Source organism: Mugil cephalus, chromosome 16, assembly GCF_022458985.1.
Source record: "Mugil cephalus isolate CIBA_MC_2020 chromosome 16, CIBA_Mcephalus_1.1, whole genome shotgun sequence".
NCBI classification, from domain to species: Eukaryota; Metazoa; Chordata; class Actinopteri; order Mugiliformes; family Mugilidae; genus Mugil; species Mugil cephalus.
Genome location: NC_061785.1, coordinates 12,575,316 through 12,600,493, shown reverse-complemented (window position 1 = coordinate 12,600,493; position 25,178 = coordinate 12,575,316). Strand labels below are relative to the sequence as shown.

Sequence of the window (25,178 nt, the reverse complement as noted above, 5' to 3'; positions counted from 1 at the left end):
CATTATATCCGAAGGAAGTTTCACTGAGAGAAATGAAACACAACAAGATATACAATAGAACAGAGCTTATCAGGGAAATACGAGTCAGCTGGTTGGTATGTTTATGAATATCATAACTTGAATTATAGTATGAACACTTTACATGTGCAGATACTCCTGCCATCATTTTTTTGGCACGGACATTTTAATGGTTAATCCGCTTTAAAAGAAAGTCATTATTCTTGGCACACAGTAACGTCCACCTATTGTTGAAGGTTTTTGGAACATTTCATTTTACAGTTGAGGTAAAGACTAAAAGCTAATGATGTAACAAAACTTCCTGAGAGAAAAAAAAAGAAAAACATCACAGGTCTCTGCGTGTGAGCGTCCAGACTTTTGAAGAAGCTCCAGCACTGACGCCGCCATGCTCGACTTCTGAGGCACTTTCAGGACGTTCGGTCGGATAAAAGGCAACTTCAGCCAAGAATCCAGAGAGGGATTGTTACATAAGGACAATTAAAACAAACACCCAGGTCTGTGTGTGTGTGTGTGTGTGCTTGTGCACAAGTGTTGGTGCTCAGAAAGGCACTGACGATACTGTGCAATGTGTTGCCGTGCTGTCGGTACTTTTAAAGCATAACAGTCAGTCTTTGGTCACTGCTGAAGAAAACAGCTTTGATGCTGTGGCTGTGTGCAATAGTGAGCGTGGTGATATGCAGGAGGCAGCTTCCAGAATACGACTCCATGTTGGGGCCTTCTAGATAGGTCCGCGTGTCACACTTCGACCTCCACAGGCTGCGTTTCAGTTACAGGATCGACATATTCTCCGGCTGGTGGTGGTTGGCCCCTCCGCCCACCTCGGCCTTGAGCTCTGAGGTGGAGAATCCCTGCACGCCCCCTCCTCTGGAGAGGACCATCACGGTGTCTCCCGACACGCCCGCGAACTCGAAGGCAAAAGTCCCATAGAAGAACATGATGAGCATGCAGTAGACCCACTCGAAGATGGCGGAGGTGTGCTGCAGGGCGAAGCTCTCCTGGCAAAAGAAAACTCCACCTGGAGATCAGAGGTTAAGGAGAACAATAAAGGCACAGCAGGAGTCAGCGAACACACCGTCACATTCACCCCAGATATTTTTTATTATTTTATTTTTGATGTTGAAGCTAGTTGCCAACATAAATTCAGTCCAAAATATTTAGAACCCTGGTGGGCAAGTAACGGCCCATGGGTCAAAGCTGGTCGTCCAACAAAAATATTCCATCTGACAAAACCTCAAGTTCTCCCGCTAATATTTTGCATCTTAAAATTGATGTGAAGGCTCATTTAAACCCCGGTTAATATGACTTGTAGGACTAGACGACGACATTCCAGTTGGAACCCTCAATTTACATATAACGAATCATGCACCGGGAAGAATGCATATTGTTGTATAAAAGTTGTTTTTTGGCCAACCAATCATGGTAAAATAGCATAATAAGTCTAAAGGCTAAAAATACATAAATCACTCAAACTGTGAACATACAGTTCATGGTGCATAATATCTTTGCAGAGATCTAATTTTATGTGAAGACAGTGAGCGTGAGCCCAAAGCCAAGTCCAAAAGTTCACAGAGCAGGCACATGGATTTAATCATGAATGTAAAAACAGTTTGTTCTCCAGCAGGGGGCCACGTAATTCAATTTACATTAATAACCTCTGAACATGTAGGAAGGCTAAGAGGGTTAGGGCATCACAGTTAAGAGCGTGGACAACCAACAGACTCACAGCCAAGTTGGAGCAAGCAAATATCTCCACAGAGGAGTAATTTGATTACATTTACAAGACCAGATGACAACTTCAATTTCAAAAGCAGGCTGCTGAAGGGGGAGTGGCTCTTTATCTACAGTATCAATCAATGACTGCTCAAGCTCCCGGCTCACTTAATAAAATGCTACTAATCATCAACCGTAAATTCAAAGACGTTTATCGTTGGCAACAGAAGAATCTGGTAGATCTTTGAATCTTTTCAAAAGGACTCATTTCTCTATGCATTTGTACTTGTTTGTTTCTGCTTTTATTCTCGTTTCATTATGGGATCTGGCAGTTTAGGCGCTACACAGCATATTACTGCCCTCTGCTGGGTAGAATTATTCACTACAACCGCACTTGAGATAATGCTTGCTTTCCCCACAGTTACTGCTGTTTTTATCACTTCCTAATTTCCGAACTTAAGGTTTGAGCTGAGGTCGTAATAATGCGACATGCATGCGTTAATCGCGTAAAGTTAATGGCAAACAAATTGTTGACAGTCCTAGCTTAGTCACAGAAATAACTTGTTAGGTTTACTTGAGGATTGGGGTTAAAATAAAGTTAGATGACCATCTTTTTGTCTAGTTACAAAAACAAATACACAGTTGGTTAAAAGAAACATTGCTTTTTGACCCATCTATCCACCCTGACATTCTCCCTAAGTGGCTTTGGGGCCTGTAAATAAAAAACTATTAATTTTTCAGAACTTTCTTAAAAACTGATGCTGTGTCATCTGACTATACACCAATAAAAGCGAAAGGTTCCTAAAATAAATAAATAAATGAAAAAGTATAGAGTTAGTAGAATCTGAGATGAGCTTTAAGGATACTGAGCACCAGAGCGATGAGCGCCAGCAGGGCCATCCCGACACGGAAGTGACCCATCCGGTACTCGCCCTGGGTCTTGGCCAGTCGATAGGTCAGAGCCGACTGAAGACACACAAATAACATGCTGGAGGGGAAGGCGACTCCCGCTCCAACGTAGTGGAGGACTTTGGCAAAATCCACCTGAGAAACAAACATACATACATTAGGTAAGTTTACACTACAAAAACCCAGGCAGTAGGTCTCAAACATGATGCTGATTTCTTGACTTATTCCTTGACAACTCTCCCCTTCTTTAAGCTAGTCCACTCTTTTTGTCCACACTAACTAGCTTACATTACATATTTGTACTCATGCGTCCTAGAGGAAGAAGTCACCAAGTTTGATGGTCCCCTGAAATTAATCAGGTTGGCATTTGTGGCTTAAAGTTACGTCTCATTTTTTTGGTCTATTTTCCTTATAGTGCCTCTGTCAGTTTTCACTTGGATAGGAAACAAAAAACATCATTTCAGATGCGACTTTCCTCTAGCGCCACTCTGAGGTTTTGTATTTTTGTAATTGCATAGAAATTTTGCTCAGGAATTCAAGATGCTCTTAAGTAGTTTTTAATTTTTCTTTGTTCTACGTGTAAATATTTCTCAAACATTTCTCTCAGTTTTACTCATACCTGAGTAGGTTAAGTGCTTATTAGCTTAAACTAGCATTTAGCTGAAATACAGTCTAACAGAGCTGCTAGCATGCCTGTAGCATGACTTTTAGCTAATAAATCCCATCTTGTCTGTGTTCAGTGAATTTTAGTTAACATGCTAGTAGTATGCTAGTAAATACCATAAAATGTTCTTCCTGCTAACAGCTCAATCTCAACTGTATAGCTAAGCGATCATTAGCATATCAACATGGTAACATGCTAATGTAAGCTACCAAAGATGGTTAATGGTATACATGCTAAACAGTTGCATGTTAGCATGTTATTGTCTGCGTGCCAGCACATTAACTTTAGCACTTTAGCACACAAATTCAGCCTCACAGACTTGCTAGCATGCTTGTCACCATTTAGCGTTGTTTTATATTCACAAACCATCACTTCTTCTTGTGTGACAATAATCCATATCCTGTTGGGATCAACAAAGCCATTTACACCTGAGCATAATTTCTCATTGTCGTTTTGTGGGAACATCGAAGTAATAAAAACACTGTCACTGAGGACATCCTGACCTAACAGCGGCACTCTGAGTAATTAATGTTACAATATCATCAGACAAAGCACATTATAGGAACATGACAATCTCATCCATGAAATGGTAATAATACCAATTCACAAAGAAAAACCAGATCATCTCCATTATCATCTTTGATACTGAAAGAGACGGCAGTGTCAGCTTGAACTCACTGAAATAACCTGTTACTGTCGTGGTGGAGGAAGGTAACCTTTCCTGTATTTATAATTATCAGAATAGTCTAGACGCATATTTTCTAAATGCAGCAGCTGGTATGATGATGACACGTCCTGAGAAAAGACTCGGCAGAGAAGTATTATAAAAGAAAAGCACAGCTGTTTTAGCTGTTAATGACAGGGAAGCGACACGGCGAACACGCAAACGCTCATTCTGACTGAATTATACGTGCTTATGCTACAGAAACCACTTGAATGCTCTTTGTTCAGGTATACTGCCTTGAAAATGACACGTTTTTGAAGGCTGCATACATCACCAGCACAAACTAAGCAATGGTGTAGGTGGAAAATAAACAAGTCGTCATGTTATGGCATTTTGAACTCAGTCCATACAATTAAACAGAACAGGAGTCAGCACTTTCACACGATCCAGCATTTTTAATAATAAGCTGGTGAATGTGACCTGTGCCCTGGATCATAAGGAAAACTAGTCTGTGGCTTTTATAAACTTTATAAAAAATAGTTTCTTTCACTTTTCACCAAGAGAGAACAATTCATAGACAAAGTGACATCCCTGCAACACTGTTCACATAATCACAATTAAAATGCTAAATGACTCAGACTGTCGTTCACATGGATTATAATGCTAACCTTTTTATCAGAATATGAGTCTGGTAACATCTGGATTTCATTATGAACCTATGCAGAGAAAATAAAATACCTCTACATCAACAGTCCTCCAACCAATTAGAGCCAATTAAAACAAATTCAGCTCCACGCTGCTCAGATGGCACGTACATGACTATGTCACCGTTAATCTTCTGTAAAAAATAAAAAAAAAATCCCACCCAAATTATTTGATTGGCCGAGTAGATCTTTGTCAGAGCATAATCAGTTCCTAACGGAGAGATGCAGATGCACATGTTAGCGCCACAAAACCTTGTTAAACTGAGCATAAATTCAATTTTAAGTTAACTTAACATGTGTGAGGAAACTCTATGCATATATGATGGAAAATGTTTGCTCCACACAGTTGAATATTTACATTTCCACAGAAAAGTATTTTAATAACTGACTAATCATTTTAAGCTATTTACAAAAAATGCAACAAATGCTCTGTTGCTTTTCTCTATAGCGAGTATTAAAGTCTTCGGTTTCTAGATGGTTGGTGATGCTATGTTACTCTTAGACATGGAGGAGTAAGAGAGTTTTCCATCCTGGATTTTCCAAACTGGATGTTAAAGGTTTAAAATTTGGACAAGCTCCGACTGAATGATGCCACAACGAACTCAGAACAAAACCTCAATGCTCCACTTTCCACAGAATCCTTTGCCAGGTGATTTTGTAGATCCCTGAAACTGTCGTACAACGTGTAAACGGTGTCCGCGGCTGTTTATCACTGAGCAGATGTGCCGTCCGCAGCATCACCCAAGGGCTCCTGCCATGTTTACTGCGAGGCACACACTGAGGGTCGTTATGTAAGAGCCAGCACGGGCAGGGAGGAGGGCCCTGCAGCCAATCCACGAGGGGAGGAGGGACGTCTTTGCTTGGTTGTGGGTGAAACCGGTGAGTGACTGAAATATACAGTGCGCCCTGTGTGTGCGAGGGGCCCCTTATGTGCGGTGGGGTAATCTGAGACAAAAAAATAAATAAATAAAAAAATCACAGCTCACAGTGGTTGCCTTACACATGCACAGTGAAGCTGGATGCATCAGATCATTGTTCAGCAGCTACAACTCCTGGTTCATTATTACGACTCATAAAAAACCCACCTGCCGTGGGTCTAACAGTTTTAATTTAGTTAACTTTTAATCCACCCGAGTGCTCACGCTGCAGATCAGCGCAAGAGCAGCTTCTTCTCTGATGCTTCCAGCAGACTAGTTGCCTTCGAGGACATTCCTGTCTCTCTCAGGGGGGACGGAACAGGTTTTCACCATGTGACTGTTATGATTTAACAGTCGAAACAAATGAGTCCGCACATGATTTTCTGGTCCCCGCTAAGTCTGTTTTAACTTCATGCTGAATTCTGAGAAAGTCAAACTCGTTTGAACTGTTGAAAATGTTTGGGATTTAATCGGGCACATAGTGACCGACCTTGAGGACGATCCAAGGAACATTCAGACTGATTTTAAATCCTTTAATCCTGTGTCTGCTTAATTGTGGAACATTCAAATATGGCTTATTTCAACTCGGTCGTCTTCTCCAACTCCTTCCTCGCCTCCTCTTCCCTTTCTTCTTTCTCCTCCTCTCCATGGTTCTTCTTCCTTTCCTCCTCCTCTGTGTCTTCATATCCTTCTTTTCCCGTTCCCCTTGTTCTCCTTCTCCTCTTCCTCTTCACCTGACACTTTTCTCCACGGTTCTCCTTCTTCAGTTCATCCCTGTTCAGAGTGAATGATCACACTGAAGATGTATTTAACCTTTTCCTGCTGTCAAAACAGCGAATTATGACATTTTTGTGTGACAGGTAAAGCAGGACTTAACGTGAAATCCTTAAACCATGAAGACCTGAAACTGAACTCTGAGCTACGAGTCAGACGTCATGTTGTACAGTATGTGCTGCTCAAGTGAACCCTGGAAGCATGTTCCTCTACCTGGACCAGGTCACGATGCGAACACGTCCTTAAAGTGAACTGCTCTGAAGCGTCCCGAGAGCAGGACCACAGACTAAGACAGCCTGCGGCCAAAATATCTTGTGCTTTTTTTTTTTTAAAGATCACTCTACCACAGAGAGGCTGCCAGACAATTTCCACACAGAACAAACAGAACATCAAAGAAAATTTGCTTGGAAGTTCGACAAAGGCTCGGTAGCCGCCACGCAGCAGAGGCATCGTACACAGTGACATAACCTCAACTCGAGACAATTTTATGACTAGGGTTACACAAGAAAGGAAGAAGACTTGTTCAGGAATCTAACTGGATAAAAAAACTTTCCCCGTTCTTTATCTTCTCCTCCTCCATAAATCATGTCAAGACTCTGAGCAGCAACGTCTCAAGAAACACCATCGAGTCAAGAATAAAACCATTTTAAGCCTCTTATTTGATGCTAACAAAAAAGCAAAGTGCAGCGGTATTAATGTATTTCCCATTTCCCTGTACCTCCAGCACCCCCAGCTGATTTTCCGCGGAAAAGATCAAACGTCCACCACAATTTCAAAGAAAGTAACTGCACAATAGCCGGAGGCGCCTTAAAATCATTGATAATGAGATTGTAATCTCGCTGTGGAGACATTATGTAACTTACATTTGTGAAGGTGCACCATATTTTGAAGAAGGCGGAGATGTATTGATTTTTGTTTATTTCTTTAAATATAAAAATCAGCCTTCACTGCAAAAAAAGGGGGGGGGGGGTCTAAAAACAAGATAAAAACAATAAATGAGGGTAAAGGTACTAAAAACAAGTAAAATTATCTTGTTGCATGGACAAAATTTCTCAAATTAAGATTGTTAAACCTGGAAATAAGCAAGTTAAACACTTGGAATAACAAATTAACTCTTAAAACAAGACAACAGTGTTGTTTCAGTGCCATCATCCCAGGTTTTTTTTTTTTTTTCACTAAACCATCTATGGCCCAAAATGCATTGTCATTGCATTATAGAAGACATCTGAAAATGTTGACTGGACTAAACAAATCAATGTTGTGCTATTTTTTATCATGGGGTACCTGAAACCTAGCCTGATAGGTAGAAACCTTGAGGTTTGAAAAATGAAGTTAAAGCGGCAGTTCCTCAAATGAGTACTAGAGTCGAGCTACAAAAACAATGTTAAAATGTCCAACTTTATATCAATGAGAGCTGTCACTCTTGTTTTTATAGTGTCAAATAAATAAAATTGACCAAAAAATGGAAACCTAAATGACAGAAACCATCTTTAAAAATACATATATATTTAAATAAAATTATAAGTCCCATCCGCTAAGGAAGAGAGGAGGCCTATGATCTTTACTGCAGCCAGTGACCAGGGGGAGCTTCACCCTCAGGAATCTGTTTAATTTACCTCCCTCTTGTAACCTTAACGGACAAAAACTGCTATAAAAACTTAACGGATTAAGATTTTATTTTTTCTGCATAAATCTCTGAAACCACTCCAGGAATTTACAAAACTACTGAAATGCAACCATTTTTGTGATTTTTTAACCTTTTAAATACCAGTTTGATTACTTGAAGCCACTGTTGTTTTTATGAAAAACAAAAACAAACAAAAAAAAAAACACCATGAAAAATTAGCTCTTATAAAACCAAAGTTGGGTGGCTGGGGCATCAGTCTTGGGTGTGATCAAGCTTATCAAAAATTTTGACATGATTGCAATATTGTTTTTTGTGTAGCATCACATTTAAAATTTACTACGCTCTTGTAACCTTAGCGGACAAAAATTTCCAAATGACTTCCACTATATATATTTTATATATATATTTTGTCCGCTAAGGTTTCAAGAGGGTGGTAAAAAAAAATCTGTGTTCTGTTGATCTATTAGAATTTTTTCTTTATTTATTTTTTTTGAATTTCAAAATTTACGAAGACATTGTTACAAAAAATGTGCCATATGCACTAACATAGCCAAAATAGCAGCCAAATGAAGAGGAAAATTTTGCCCAAATGGACAAAAATCGTCCTACGATTGTCTGAGGATTAAGAATTAAGCTCCCATTTACTTAACAGACTAATCTAAAGAATAAAATTTTCATTGTTATACCCACTGATATACATAATTCTTCACACAGAAGGAAAAGATGAATCTGAAACTGATTACCTGGAAGTTTCCCACCATGATGAGGCCGGCAGCGCAGATCCATCCGGTTGAGAGGCCGGCTGTGTTCAGGATGCAGTTCTGGTGCTTCTCTATGACGTGAGCGTAGCGCAGCAGGCCGATCAGCATCACTGGAGGACCAGACCAATAGCGGAAGAAACCACAAATCAGGGCAAAAGTAGAAGAAGAAGAAGAAGGAACATTTTCTCTTTGTGTTACTGTGGTCACAGTACAGCCTGTATCTCAGGTGTTTACAGCTTTTCTTTCTCTAAACAGAAGAGAAACAGCCTCAGGGTGGAGTTGGTTTTTCCACCATCCATCACTGTTCTTTGCTTCATCAACAAACACTAGTTACTTCCTGTTTCTTTCAGAGAATAATCTCTAACACGATGATGACATCTTCGTTCAACAACATACTGGTTTAGTGTACAAACAAGCTAACATTGTCTTATTCCTTAATGAAGATATATGTGTTTATAAAACTGCACTGACTTAGTGGTTCAGCATGAAATCTGCTGGAAAGAGAACAGAGAAGAAGGAGGAGAAGGAGGAGAAGGAGCGAGAACAGCAGAAGAACATCAAGGGGGAGGAGGAGAAAAAACAAGCAAGAAAAAGAGGAAGAAGAAGGAGGAGGAGGAGGGGAACAGGAAGAGAAGGAGGAGAAAAAGAATAAAAGAATATGTCCCTGTATTGTCCTTGAATTGATTGAGTAGAAGAAGATGACCAAGATGCCCCCTTGTCTCCGGCGTTACTGCCCACATGGATTCCAGCTTTGTTCATCTTTTCAAACACTTTAAAACCATGATTCCCAATGATTAAAAGTTTAAACCAAACCTCTCAATCTGATTGAATACTCTTCTGATCAGCCTGTTCTAGGTAGTTACATGTGATGCTGTTTTCATGTCGCATGATGTTTACTTTAAAAAGTTTATTGTAGCTAATTTAGGCTAATTCCCGGGCTAATTTAAAAATGATCGAAGAGGCGGAGCATCTACTTAGCTTTTGGGCAGAAAGCTAGCAAGACTCCCGAAAACCTCAGGAATATCTCCCATTACGGTCTCTGAAAAGCAGTTTTGAAGCTCAGTGTGGTCTCCATGGCTGTCGCCATCTTGTTAGTGCCTGCCTCCACCTAACTCATAGCTAATTTTAAAAAGGTGAAGCATGAGTGTAACTGAGGCTAAAGACAGATAGCAATCTGTGAGGACACTAACCTGTCACTTAACGCAGCCACGCACTTAACTATTCCTAACTATAACTTATACAAGTGAGTTCAAATAAAATTCTCCCCAATTGTCATGAATGGAGAAATTAGCTAGAGAGGCTCAAGCTGTTTCATGGCTGTCAACATGTTTATTTCTGCTGTTTTAACACAGAGGTCTAGGACGACAGACTCACTTTTGTTACAAGCCTGCAGTGCACATTTGAAGAACTACTTTGGTACTTCAGTTTTCAGCCATTTGGTGCAGACAAATAAAATTAAGCACATACACACAGTTGACGCTAGCTGAGCAACTTCAAGATGCAAATTCAGCATCAAAGTAGCATCGAGCTCAGACTTTCATCCTGACATGTACAGTGCTGACGCTGCAGATCTCAGTCTGAGCAGATTCCTGACGCCTGTTTACTAAACGTCTCCATCAAAGAGTCACAGCAGTTTCACGCTGCTCTCACACACGTCCATCTCACGCCGCTCACATCTGGTGCCCCATACAGCGGCGTGTTTTCGTGTTCCTGTTGGCTAACGCAGCGGTCAGAGTTTGACGATCACGTGAACCCAGTGATAAGACTCAGTGTTTTGGGTTCTGGGTTTTTATGTGAGTTTCACGGGCTGCAGCACAGCGAGGGATCCACTTTCTGATCTCAACAGTTACCATTCTTCTCACGCCACACCTTCGAGTTAAACAAACCTCCACACAAATATAAACTGGGTATTGTTTGAGCGAGTGGAATAAAAAAAAAAGGTGGAAAGCTTTTGATGTTAGGGAAATTTCCAGAGCTCGTACACGGCTGCACTGTGGCTTTCACTCAGTGCTGACAGAAAATGTGTTAATCCGTGAGTAAAAATGGAAATTTGATGCTTTGAGCTCTGGTAGACAGAGCTCCTCGTATATGTTAGATAATCTGTTTTTGACACCACATGGCTTCAACAAAGAAACTATAATTTTATTTTTAGTGGCTGCACAAAAATAACATTTACAGGAAAGTAAATAGAGGAACAACATGTCTCTTGCATAGATTTTGATTTGTTTAATTACCTCATTATCTTTAATGTAACAAGTGCATCATAAATGCAGTAAATATCTCTTGTGAAATGCAGAAGTGAACTACTTTGCTAAGGCCTGTGGTACACCAAGTCTGTTGTTGGCTGTTTGCTGGTGTTGGGCTGTCAGTGAGTCTCTATGACCTGAGTTCTGGTTGGTGTGTCCCACACCATTAACTTTTCCAACCTGTCATCATGTTGAATCGACAGTGGAACAAGTCGGTCAGAGAGATCACTCTGATTTGCTGAAAAAAAAACTGTCTTGCAGGTGTGTTGACGGAAGTTGGGGGTTTTCAGGTGCTGCGTGATGTCTTTGTGCCTGGCAGCGTTGCTTTGCCGGAACATAGTCCCAGGTCTATATCCCTAGGCAGCTCCTTCATGTTAATGAAGTGTGAAATGTACAGGTCACAAGAAGTAATTGGGGAAAATTCTTGAGCTTATTTATCACTTTTGCGAACAACTGGCTAATTGGCAACTTGACATTACAGCACCTATGCTAAGCTAAAGCTAACAGGTGCACATAGGGATGACATATCGCTTTAATCTCATTTTTGCCATCGTGGGACTTCCCCCACTTTTTGTTGTAGATAATTGCTGGAGTCTCTTTGTTGGGAACTGATTATGCTCCTGCAAAGGTCTGACTGGCCAGTCACATACAATAAAATGATGTGGTGATGGACAAGCATACTAGAAACGTAGTCATAGACATCATCTGAGCGCAATCAGGTCTGAGTAGGACAGGCTAAACTGATTAGCATGAGTCAGGAGCGACGTCAGCTCTGTGTGATGCTTCGTAGCTCCTCTTAGCTTACCTGCTAATAGCAGCTCTCCCTAACTTCCTGTTCCCCCATTTGAACGACGAATACTGACTACTCCCACCTGCTGAGTTATTTCCCAATGTACCAGCTGGCCATTGGCTGTAGTCTTTCTGTTCAGGTGCAACATTTTCTTCCAGGCAGAGGTAACACGAGGCTACTAACTAATATTTCCTAGTTACGTTGCTCTTTTTTAGGACTGACAGTTTTACAGTGTATTGTAAATATAAAAAGCCAGCTCTGTGTTTTTTTTGCATGAGGACGCAGGAATTCCAGTATTTTCTCAGAACCAGGTGTTCGCTGTGAAGAGGTCACTAGACGAGTGTTTGAAGAGAGAGCAAATAGGTAGCTACTGCCAGGACGCTCAAAGGGTTACATTCAGTCATCCGTGGGGCTTTTACTCAACGTAAAGATCAGAGGACTGAGAGCAGCAGGACGTTTTCACTATTTACATGCACAATATTTCTTCAACCTCATCATTCAAACGTGTGTTTATATCAAAACATAAATCACCGTAGAACCTTATTGATAACGTGCTTTTGCTGCTATGGAGCATCTGCTGGAAATGTAGCAGAAGATGAAGGAGGAGAAGAAGAATGAGGAGATTGGGAAGGAGAAGGAGGAGAAGACAACTGGGAGGAGGAACATCAAGAGAAGAAGTGAAGAAGGGGGACAAAGGGCTGGGGAAAAGATGAAGAAGAAGAAGAAGAATGAGAAGAAGAGGAACATATTTTTCTTCATTCAATAGAAGAAGATGACCAAGATGGATGAGGAAGAAGAAGAAGAAGAGGAAATAGGTGGACGTGCATTGTGAAGCTCTGCAAATTCAAGATTAAAGTCAAATCCTGCAGCTGGTCTATCGCCTCTCAAACCAACTGCCTCTGTGTGTGTTCGATGTCGGTCCTTAAAAAGTATGAGTGGATCAAATATCACGGTGTAAACTGTGAGAATCCTGACAAACGTTTTAAAAGGAAATATGCACAACCGCAGGAAACCACCCAAAATAGATTAAGCTTGGGCAGAACAGACGAGCTAATGGGCAGAGGGTGAATGTTCCTGGGTCATGTCAGCCATTAAAAAAAGAACGGCTCGCGGCATCGAGTACATTTTCCCTCAGACTGAGGTCTGAGGTCGGACCTGGCAGTGGAATCTGGGGACTAGAAACTTGGCTGGAGTCGCCACAGCTGCAAAAACAAGCCTCAGTCCGGTTCAGCTACGAGGTGAATATGTGTGAAGGTGGAAAAAAACAACAAAAAAAAAATAATACTACGATGATGTTTAAAGTGTATTTTAAACTATACTCACCCATGAATGATCCCGTGCTGCAAATGAGGCTGAAGAAGCAGCTTTCAGGTGGCAGAGTTCCACATTTACTGAGGAGGGAGCAGAGAGGAGAGGAGGCCTGGTCAGTATGAGCTGAGCTGCAGTGCAAGTTTAGTCAAGTTTGAGTTTTAACCGCTCGCTGTCAATAACTCCTGAGTGCAGCAGGAATTCCTTCAAAATAGCCGCGAAAAAGCCTCCTGCGAAATGCCTCAGATGTCGTCTGTAAGCCGAGGTACTAAAACGATTTATTTATTTATTTATTCATTGGAGAGCTACACGTCAAAAATAAATACAAACCACATCACCACATTACCTGTCAGTATTTAACATTTTCTATTTATCATCTATTTAAATTCCTTGTATTGCATTTTTAGTTTACAGCGAGTAAAATATAAATTACTTCTCGTTGTGTTTCAAGTGAGTGTTTCAGAAGTATTTTTTCAAAAAGTAGCAAAAAATACACGATCTGCTTAATCCAAACAAAGAAGTTGTGGTACTAAATCCATGCCAGCATTTATTTATTCATTTTCTTTTTGTCAAACTCTGCGCTTCAACTGCTCTGAACACGGGTCAGCAATAGAGAGATGGAGTTCCTGCTTTGGCTTCTGTCGTTTTGTGGAAGTTTATTAAATCTTATTTAGCCCTGTTCAGATTTCAGTATATTTAGTTAGATGCAAAAGTTTCCAACAGACCTTTGCATAAAATGGGACATGAGATTTATTAAGACAGAAATAAATAAGAGGACCTTTAGATGTCAATATTTAGTATTTGTTATTTTGCTTATACTTGGTATATTGCTACTGTTTCCTTTTATTAAACTGTATTCAGCTCGTGCAAAATTTTGAGTGTCTACTTGTTGAATTTCTATGATTTTATAAATACTTTGTTACGTTAAACTGACACTTCTGCCTTGTTCAGTCCAGACTATCACATAAAACGGATCTGGATGCTCGTTCAAACATGAAGGCAATAAAATCAATTGAAGGTGACATTACATACATGATATTTAACATATTTGCACATACACCTCATATTAAATGTCTCATCATGTTGGACATTTTGTACTTGAGTCTCTGGGCATAAAATGTAATCCTTTGTTAAAATATTGTTGTTTTCCCTCTTTGTTTCATTTAGCAAAAAAATATAGAAAACATTACAATATAAAACTAAATTGATGCTCTCCTAGTGGTTAGATGCAGGAGTTTGCACAAAACTGATAATTAAAAATAAGTAAAAAGGTTTGGTCTTCTATTTGCAAAGTAATTACATTTTCTAAAATTCTGAAAACATCTCTGAGTGTGTTTGTTAAAACTTCATAAAACTGAATGAGTATGAATCTGAGGTGATGATAAAAAATTGTCAACAAAGTAAGGAAAATATATATTTAAAAAAAAAAAAGAAAAAAAAAAGACCAAATATAAACTCCAAACCTCAGACCAAAGCGAGGCAGTTTGCTTTTTTTTTTTTTTAACAGAATTTGATATCCGCGGTCACATCGTGCATACAATGTGCAGGATTGTTATTGTGAGTGGAAAGAGGATCCTCGGCCAGTTTTGTCATTGATTTACCACTGTGGGTTTAACAAGGAGTCGGTGTTCACAGTGTGCTTCGTTTGGTTTCACAGAACATCACAATCATTACAAGGACCAGGGGTTTCTGAGGGGGAAAACACACGACAGTAGCTTTTGAGCTCAGTTCTGTGATACCTGCAGAGATGGGATCCCTCACCTGATGAGCGGTATGTTGTCCATGGTGCAACACAACACAGGTCCCCTCTGTAATGGAAGCAGCTCCTCACAGGACTCATTGTAAAGCCTGAAAACAAACACGTGCACTTACTTCAGGCTGTAGGCAGATACAGCATGCATGAACGTAGAGGTTTTAGCAGATTGCGTCAAACACACTGACACTGGAGCGCATTCATCTTAAAGGAGATCAAGAATGACCCCTATTTCGAAGCATATTTCACCCCCCCTTCGGTGTAATGAATCTCTTCTAATGCAGAGCAACTAAAGAAAGCAAATGTGTTGAAAGTCTGTCAATGTTTGAGCATCGACTCTTACATCTGTGACATCACGCCTTTGGCTCTACGCAGAAGACAGTACAATATTAACCCAGAATGTTTGTAGGTGAGAGGTCTCTTAAATAACACAGCTGAACACTCAGCAGATTTTTTTTTTTTTTTTTTTTTACCACTTATCAGATGTGAAGTGTTAGGAAATTATGCAATTATATAAATACATGTTAGTTTTCTATAATTATCTAAATCATTTGGTAAAGACATGTAGGCTGGTTTTAATGTTTATTTTACCACTAACAGGAAGTTCTGTGTAATTGTAAAGTAATTCTTCTCATTTCACTTGTGGAGTTCCTCAAGGCTCCACCCATGGCAACATGTAAATTGCCTCTTGTTGAAGTGCATTGTATCAGCTGCAGACTTTCCTTGGCAGATTTAGGATATAGTTTAGTGTTAGAGCATTTGAGGACAGATCACGAGGTCCGTCTGTTCAAATTCGAGCGCCCCCTGTCTTAGGTTAAAAAATGTCTCGTGACTTTTATTCTTGATTAAAGCCAAATACAAGATCAGAACGCAGCCCGAGGCGTCTGCTCTGATCTTGTATTGACCTCTGTCCTGGGCCAATCAGATCACAAGTGTCCAGTTTTAAGTATCTGCATTCAGTCCTGGCATCAAAATAAGTCTGCACACGCATCCACAACCAGCAATTCAGATCTAAACTCAGATTCTCTCTGCGTCTAAACAGCACCGTGATCTTATAAGAATGGATCTCTAACTCCTGCTGGATCAGAACCACAAACAGCTGTTTGTTGTATGCGTGTCGTAACTCGGGGAGATGACACAGAAGGTGGTCCAAAGTCTCTCTCAATGAAATCACAGCTGTTAAGATGACCTCGGGTGCTGCCTTTTTAGGTAATGATTTATAATAGTGGATGTGTTTTTTTTGATTTTTTGTTTTTTGTTGGAATGAATGAGTTAAACTCCTCTTCTTCTGTTGAGTCGTGGTCTTTAACGTCACCCAGGACTCACTGTATGTTTACAAAGCCAAAAGAATGAGGTCAAATGTGTCCCAGACCACCTGTAAATGTGTCTTAGGTAGGATCGACCTCAATGCATCCAGGGTGACTGAGATCCTGATACAAAATCACCTAAACTAAAAGCTAAAAAATCGATTTTCCGTAATCATCTACATGAAATCAGACAGGCAGCTTCCCTGTTTAAATCTCTATTACAGACACACTTATTGTATTTTTTCCTTCTTTGTAAATTGTTTTATAATTTGCTTTTACAAAGGCCTTAAATAAACCTCAAGAGAACAGCGTATTTTTAACACATTAAGCATTAATTCCATAAACCGAATATAGCCATAACGACACTGTGATACTATCACAGATATACGAGCTAACATGTAGCGATGACCTACATTCAAGAACTACTCCTTAAAAATGACCTCCTCTCACAGACAGGTTATGCAGACGCTCTCCAGATGTATGGTAACTCTCTGCTGATTCATATGCTTTCGGCGTCGTTGTCGGTACCAGTCGGGGAGATGTCTCTGTCAATTTCAATCCACGTTTAGGCTTCACATACCAATGAAATCCATCAGTTTCAGAGATAACAAGTTCTTCCTCCCTAGGCTTGGACCAGCTGTTTGCATTCTCGGTCTATACCCTACGTCTCCCTCATTAATTTTTCTTTATCACAGCATTCAGCATCCCTCCGTTCCTCCTCCCTCTCGTGCCTCACAGTGTTTGAACTGAGACTGGCGAGCTTGCCAAGACGTGAGGCCTCGAGGAAGATTGCGTTTTCTTTCTGCACTTTCCACGGTGGGCACCGACGCAATGAAGACTAATTATTCACAATGAGCGTGTGAGTGAGTTCCTGAGCTTTGTGTTACATTAACAGACTAAATGCTCCTCCGCAAGACGAAGACTTGAAAACACTTCAGCGTAGACAAGAGAAAACTGAGCAGATAGTGTCGGTCAGACGTTGAAGTTTGTTGCGTGACTTCAGACATGTATAAAAGTTATTTAATCCGTTTGCAGCAGCTACTTTTATTTCTTTGTTGGCAACCAAAATATAACTAGAACTGTGTACCCAGCTGTGCACTCTGTATGCAAATGTATTGTTTAGGGCCCAGTAGAACATTTTAACAGCTAGTGGATCTCTACTGCTGTTTCAAAACCACAAACAGTGCTGTTTTTCATTCATCTCCACCCTGACGTTAGTTATTTTCAACACCTGCACAAAACTCAGATGGCAACTTGAACCTTTGACTGTCATTACTAATAAACAGACATCAGCTACATTGTCTTTTCCTTCATAGGCGATAATTTATGATAGTGGTTGTATGCTTTTATTCTGAAATAATGAGTTAAACTCCTCTTTTCAGACTACTTCTGTTGAGTAGATCGTCTTTATTATGACCCGCTGTCATCCTGCATTCACGTTACCAAAAGAATGAGGTCAAACGGGACTTAGACCACCTCCACATGTGGTCCGAGATCATATCTCATATAATATAATGCATCCTCACATGTGATTGCTCAGGACAGATGTTAAAGGACAGATGTTACTCAAACTCAAACCAAATCCTAAATATCCTCTGTGTCTGATTTGAGGTTACTTTAAAAGTCAAACGTCAGCAAACCCCAACCACGTGGCCGACGCCTTGAATAGTCACCCAGATTTCTGCACTGTCTGTATCTGCATACAAGACACTTTACTTTATAGAAACTTTATTTAACAAACACTGAGACACTTTGGGTCCGGACTGAGACATTTTTAAAATGTGCATATATATATATATATATATCTATATATATATATATCATGTCTGTGATTGTAGATTGGACTGTATATTTTCAGAATATTTTTCTAGTAATTAATACCTCATTCTTACACTACACTATTTTTTTTAGTTTTTATCTTATTCTATTTTTTCTCCTTGACTCATACTCTTATGTCTATGTCTGGTCACATTTATGTTCTCTGTTTGCTTGAGACTTAGACAAAACAATTTTTTGATCTTGCATCTTGAATTTATCAAAAAAAATAAAAAAGCTGAAACAAGGTCAAGTGGACGGAGAGATTCTTGAAGACGTTTCACCGAAAGCAGCTTCTACTAAAAGGGTTGGTTCTGAGGGACTAATGGACATCTCAGTCCACTTCCCATGTTTATTGAGGGGTTTTCCAATTTGATATAATCTGGAAGTAAAGGGTTAAGTTAATTAGGGGGGAGGTGAGTATCCGGTCAACATTCCTGTAATTTATGTCTAAAACATCTATGAAAAAAAAAAAAAAAAAAGACAGAGTAAATTTTAAGCTTTGGAGAAAAGTCAAGGTTTTCTTCTTCTTCCAACAGCCAGAATTTGTCTAAGTTATGATTGAGAATATGTGGAAAACATGCACATCTAAAGGAGATTGTGAACGTTTGCTGCAGGGGAAGTATTTTACTGGAGGACATTATTCTCTGGAATTCCTGGAATTCTGTGAGGCTTAATATTTGAATCATATACATTATTGTGTGTTTCCACCTGGTCTCACATAGGTGTTTACTGATCCTGCAGCAGTTATGAGTGAATCTTCAAATGGTGTGCATCATTCTAATCTCAAGAAAATAAGTTTCCGACATACAACATGTTTTGGCACGTAGACAAGGAGCTGAGTTACTCTCCGGTTTTGTCGCGAAAATATCGGACGGTCCGCACACGGACAGCAAGGGGTTAAAAGACCATATCCACGTGAGTTTCCGGTGGACAACACTCACAGATGTTCCTGTTTAAACCACAAATCCTCACCAGTCTTTTTAGATCTGGGTGAAACACATTCAAGAAACCCAACGCGTCCCTGTTTCTTGTTTCAGTTTGTATTTTGGTTGAACCTTTATACTGATGTGTGTGTGTGTGTTGTTGTTGTACCAGTTGTGCACCGGGCAGACGTGCTGGTTGTAGAGAGCCATCGCATACCTGCAAACAGACAAAACTCATCAGGTCGGCAGCTGACTGTGTAGACATGAAATGAGGAGAGGACAGTTTTGACTCATTACTGCATAAATACTGTGTTAAACCTTAATCTATCTTCACTAACTGAGCACATATGAATTACCTCACACCGCTGGCTGCTTTTTAACCTGCGCGGTGACGCCAGGAGAGCTGCTGCTGCTGCTGATTTTTAAACGCCCTAAATCAGTTCGATATGCAATGACAGTTGCACAACACAGCAGTAATACCAAGAGCATTCGTTAAGTTTGAATTTTTTTACTGCAGGGGATCTTTTCCGGGGACAAAGATTTCGCAAGCTTCAAAATTAGGATGTACCTCCATCGTAAATCTGACGCAGAAGCATAAATTTAGCCTAGCATCCTAACCACACAAGACAACACAGCGATAGACGCCCTCTAAAATAAAAAATTTGTTTTTTTTCTTAATTTCCATTTTAAAAAGCAAAAAGCTGTAAACAATGGGCCATTTTAAGCATATCAAGAGTCTTAAGAGTCTAAATACACTACCAGTCAATTTCAAAATGACTTAAAAGACAAACTATGCACAGATAAGATACAGGAATCAGTAAAACAAGCTGCTGACACGTGTTCACGCAAAAAAACAGAAAAGCAAACTACTATTGATCCCTGATAACATGGAGACGCCCCGGATCAGGGGCATCGATTTGTTTTTGTAAAGATTCTGGGTTGAATTTCTGCAGGGTTTCTGTTCAAATAATTTGTTTTTTGCTCGAAAGTAAATCGTAATATTCCTGACACAGGCTGCAGCTGCAGCATTTTCGGGGTCAACTATTCAACAGTTCAAAGGCACAAACACAGACAGGTGTCGACGTGCCTGAACAGCGGCAGCTCTGACAGGAAGGGTGGGATTAAAGGCCTGAAAACCCTTTGAGACCCCGGCGTGAAATACTTGCACCCACTTTACAAAGGTGCGAAAGACCGGAGTGTGAATCTACTCAGGAAAAGAGAAAGTGGGTGAAAAAGCCCCCAGCATCCTTAATAGTTAATACAATACCTAATATATGATCCTAAATATAAAGCCACGTAAAGACTTAGATGTGTGAATGTATGCCGCTCAGCCTCTCACTAACAATAACCACACCAGATATGTTTCCAGGGGACCCAGAAGAGTCAAGTACATGAAGACACTTGCTTCATTTTCTGCATTTAGCCCATTTAAACACACACTTCCCTATTTTTTTTAACTTGCACCTCTACCACGGACAAAGTGGGGGATAGAACCAGTGATAGAACCAGTTTTAATGGACTTTTTGTCTTATGTGGCATCAGGCAACTATTCTCTGATAGGTCGGAAATTGGAAAAATGGAATGGCAAACCAATAATTTACGCAAATATTGAGCTCTAAACTCTAAAATGATACTAAGCACTTTAAATAATTAAGGGTGGAGCTGCCTTGATCTGTGTTTAGACTCAGCTCCAGTTTGGAGGAGTCAGGCACCGCCAAGATGGCGACGAACACGGGAGCCACACTGAGCTTTTATTCATTTATTTATTTATTTTTAATGTTATCTGGTCACCATCATGTTTTCTGGTGCATATGAAGATTGTCTACACTACATTCTTTCATTAATCTGAATCTGGATTAAGTCTGAAAGTCTTGGTGTACATAGTATATGTATATATAAAGAAGGACAGCAGCAGCAGTTTTCCTGTTTCCAGTCCTTATGCTAAGCTAAGCTAACCACCTGCTTGTTTTCTAGCTTCTCATTTCGTCCAGAGACAAGAGGGATATCAACGTCTACTACATATAAGACTATTCCTTTAAGACACCTCTCAACAAAAACAAAATGATCATCACTACACTTCTACACAAATCTCCATATATGCGTCTCGTGATTCCTCCATAATGGCGCTAAAGCACGTTCCACCCCTTGTTAACAGAAGTTGTTTGCAGTGTGTTACAGCTGCCGCCGCTGCTGCTGTGCTCTGCTCGCTCATTTTCCACCATAAAAGCAGCTCTGATTGCACGCTGTTGCCATTTGAGGAGCTGCAGATGTGGCTGTTGTGTGCACGGGCAAGCGAGGCTGAGCAAAAACAACAAAAAAAAAGAAGAAAAAAAAAAAACGGGGACGCCATGACGAGACATGCAGCGTGGAATCTCAAGGATGACTCTCGCTCCTCCGCCGTCGCTGAATAAACAGCGTTAGTCTTGGCTCCAAAAAAGGAAAGACTTTAAATAGGCGAACTTTGTGCAGGCAGGCACTTGAGGTCATTGAGAAAACTGAAAGGGTAACAGGTAACTAGAAGGTCCACAGATGTCAACAATTTCTGAGCCAAAAGACTGTGAATCGAATTAAATCAGCTTATAAGGTGATAAAGTATTTAAAGTTACCAAAACTTAAAACCACTCACAAATTGATCTGATTATCTTGATTCATTGCACTTTAAATACATTCAAAAACTCTTAGTTGTGTTGACTTTACAAAGATTACTCACACAACCCATATTCCTGTGATGGTGAAGACAGGAAGGCTGACAGGAAGGATCATCCACAGGGACATGACGACCACCAGGAGCTCTGCAAACAGAACGACACCTCTGAGACATCCTAGACTCTCTGATCACACAATTTACAAATAAAAAAAAAACTCCACATATCTTCCTGTTCCAGCTTCATAATGGGACAGTTTGCGTTTGTGTGCGTGTAGACACTAAAGAGGCCTTGTACCTCTACACTAATAAACGCATCCACGCTGAGAGATCCCATCACAAGTGTCCAGTTTCAAATCCAGATGTGAACACATCCAGGATGCATTTGACTATTATAAGTGATAAGTAATATCTGCCTAAAATATTCTGCTCCTTTTTTTTCTTCCATTCTTTTTGCACAATAATCTGATCTTTTGCACTGCCTTATCTTGGACAATTTTACCTCACTGTCTCCATTTTATAATCTTAGCAATTACATTATATTACCAGTTTTAATTCCCATCCACGCAGAACACAATGTCCTTATATTCCTATTTTTTCCTCTATATATTTTCCAGAGTGCTGTTATTTTTTGCACATTATTTCAAATTTGATTTTTTTTCTTTTTATTATGTCTTATGCTGTAGCTGTTACTAACTAACTAAATAATAAATCATTCTGAATGAGAATTAACACATAAAATGAGAATACCTTTACTGTACCTGTCACTGTTTTAGACAGCACAGCTGGTGACATTAGTATTCAGTTATAATCTGACCTCTGTCTCCAAAATGACTAATGTCAGGACTGAGCTCAATAAATAAATAAAACCTTAATGTGTGTCCTTTCAGTGAGAGAGAATTTACAGCTTGTGTCAAAATATGTATCATCCCCCTAAGTCATGACACATGCACACACACGCACACAATAAACAGCTGTTCGTGTTTGTGGTTCTGTTGTAGGCATCAGAGATTAGAGACGGCAGCTTTATTTACATACAGAGCTCGAGACTGAGATCGAACCTGAAGTGTGGGGGGATGCATGTGGAGACAGATTTTAAATGCCAGGTGTGAAAGCAGGTACTTATAGCTGGACACTTGTGATCAGTTAAAATGAGCAGTGTCCTCTGTATGAAATAGGGTCAGGTCCATTTGTCTTAAATGTGTCTAAAAGTACTTTTAAAATAGTTAAAGACTCTTCTAGGTGTGGTAAATGTTTTACTTGCATCTTATCATTCATCTTTAATCGCATCAACAACCCAGCTGACTGTCAGTAAAACCAGCATAGTAATATAAAGTGAGAATATAATTAATTAATTAAAATCCACAAATGTTGTGGCTGGAACATTACTAGAATACGTTAAATTTAGTGAAATGCAAGAAATACTCACACATAAATGTCACAGAAGACAAGAAGATGTCATCAGCATAAAAAATAATCACTAATTGTTCCAATTATTCTTAATTTAATTAAATATATTAATGTATTTTCTTTACTTTGTAAAGCATTTTTATTCTTTTTTGATGAAGGTTGAACTTTATATTATTATTCTCCACATTTTAAATGTATTTTTTCCCCAAAAATAATTGTCTGACAAAATACAAAAATATCATATATCATATAATAATACATCTGGAACAACCATTTATAAAGTTAATATAATGTTTGTCTTTTATTTTATTTTTATTTATTTTTTGTTTGTTTATGCATCAAGTAAAATATATATAAAATAATTTTAAAAATCCCAAACTCATTAAAATCAGCTCTGCCGTGCTAATCAAGCAGGAAATATTTAAAAAATAAATAAATAAAAATAAATAAATTAAAACCATGAATAAAATAAACAAAGCTTAAAGTACAGTTTAAGAAAAGCTAAAACGTGATTTTTATCCTATCTTGAACCAGAGAATGTGTAGTTTCGATCAACTTTTCCATACACATACACAGAATACGGGAGTCCTGTCGTACCTCTACTCAGTGGAAAAGCTTCAGTCTCATCTCAGCTCCTCCAGACTCGAGGACAACTTGCAGAAACTGTTTGTGAGCCGCTCTCCCGTCGCCTCCAATTGCATGTTCCAGATGTGACAGAAGGATCACTTCATGAGGCTCGTGTGTATGTTATCTTGTTTTCTTTCATCCCTCGCACCGACTCTGCTCCGTGTGCAGCCTGATGTGTTGTGACCTGAGGAGAAGACCGCAGCTGGAGGCAGTCACTCCAAACTCCTCCCAGAACACGCTCCAAACTTTTACGCACGCCTTCGCGCGCTGTTAGTGAACAGCCAATGAAGGTAATTACGTCGTTTCCCTAATTTAGTCTCAGAAAAAGAGAAATGATCTTAAATTAGCTTACTAACTCAAATTTCACTGCGAATAATCTGGAGTTGTTGATGTAATCATCATCGTCCGCCTGGTTTCCTGGAAACGGATTTCTCAATAAGATGAAGATAAATTACACATCAGCTGGTGGTGACTCCGCAGTGTAGACTGAAGTCTTATTGAATTTCAAGGGATGTTTTTCTCTCTAATGTCCTCCAAAAAAGTTTTCCAGGAAGGCGGAGTTGCTGCATTCAAGTGCCACTCGTAATCCCCTGTTGCAGAGATTGTTGCAGGTGAACATAAAGTTTCTGAAAAGCAGAAAAACTCAGCTATGCACTTCTATATAGCTTCTTTTTCTTTTTTAGTTTTAGCTGAATTTTTAATTAGTCTTGTGTGTTTATTGTTTTGATCGTGTTTATTATCTTTGTTTTATTTGCCTGTCTCTGAAACCTTGTTTAGCACTTGTTGATTTAAAAATTCCCATAAAAATGAAAGACTATTGTTATTATTATTATTCCCCCTTGGATTCATCCTGTGACCCATTAGAGGGGCGTGGACCCTACGTTGAGAACCACATGGACAACTAACACTGGGTACATCAATTAAAATGCAGCTTGGACAGTGATGCGTTAGCTTGTTGGATAATGTCATATGGGTAAAGACAGTGGAGTAGTCTCGTGTATATTGTAAAACTCACAAAAAAAAACGCAAATGAAGTCGCAACACAAGAGAAAAAGGTTTAACCATTTTAATATTGGCACCTGAAGGCACCCTCACGTGGCTCCTCACCGTGCCTGTTGTTGCAGATGTTGCACAGCTGCTCCTAATGAGCTTCTTAAGATAAACAGGGCGCGCAGCTGGTTTTATCAGGAAGTTGTCTGAAGTAGTAACTCACTGAGGCCACATGGGGGCGCTGAAGGCTTTAATACAAAGGCTCAGGCTGTCGCGGATTCACCGGAAAATCAAACAGTGTCTTAAAAAGATAAAAAAATTATTTTAACTAAGGCAAAAGTTCATTAGTTTATACGTATGAATTTGTGCGAAACCCCTACTGCTGATCATATTTTATGGATTTACTTAATGTTTTCAAAGACAAATTGAAATGATAACTGTTAAATCAAGTTAGTGGAGTAAAAGTCTGAATATGAAGTTGTTCAGTATAAATATGAAGATATATAATATAGATATATAAGATATATATATAATTATATCAACTAAAATTAAGACAGAAGCTTATAATATATACAATTATGATTACTTTGAAAATGCTTAGATCAACACCTGGC

At 39.5% G+C, this 25,178-nt stretch overlaps 1 protein-coding gene across 1 annotated transcript; it reads right to left on the bottom strand.

Annotated features, from left to right (window-relative positions):
• Window positions 1–100: 100 nt before the first annotated feature.
• On the bottom strand, window positions 101–24,066 carry LOC125022507 (transmembrane protein 150A-like). The gene is made up of 8 exons (XM_047609205.1): window positions 23,545–24,066; window positions 21,604–21,685; window positions 19,063–19,110; window positions 14,854–14,940; window positions 13,108–13,175; window positions 8,731–8,858; window positions 2,595–2,772; window positions 101–1,033 (listed from the first exon to the last, which is right to left on the bottom strand). Exons 2-8 carry the CDS (start codon window positions 21,666–21,668, stop codon window positions 786–788), a joined length of 822 nt encoding a protein of 273 aa, XP_047465161.1. The 5' UTR covers window positions 21,669–21,685; window positions 23,545–24,066; the 3' UTR covers window positions 101–785.
• Window positions 24,067–25,178: the final 1,112 nt, after the last annotated feature.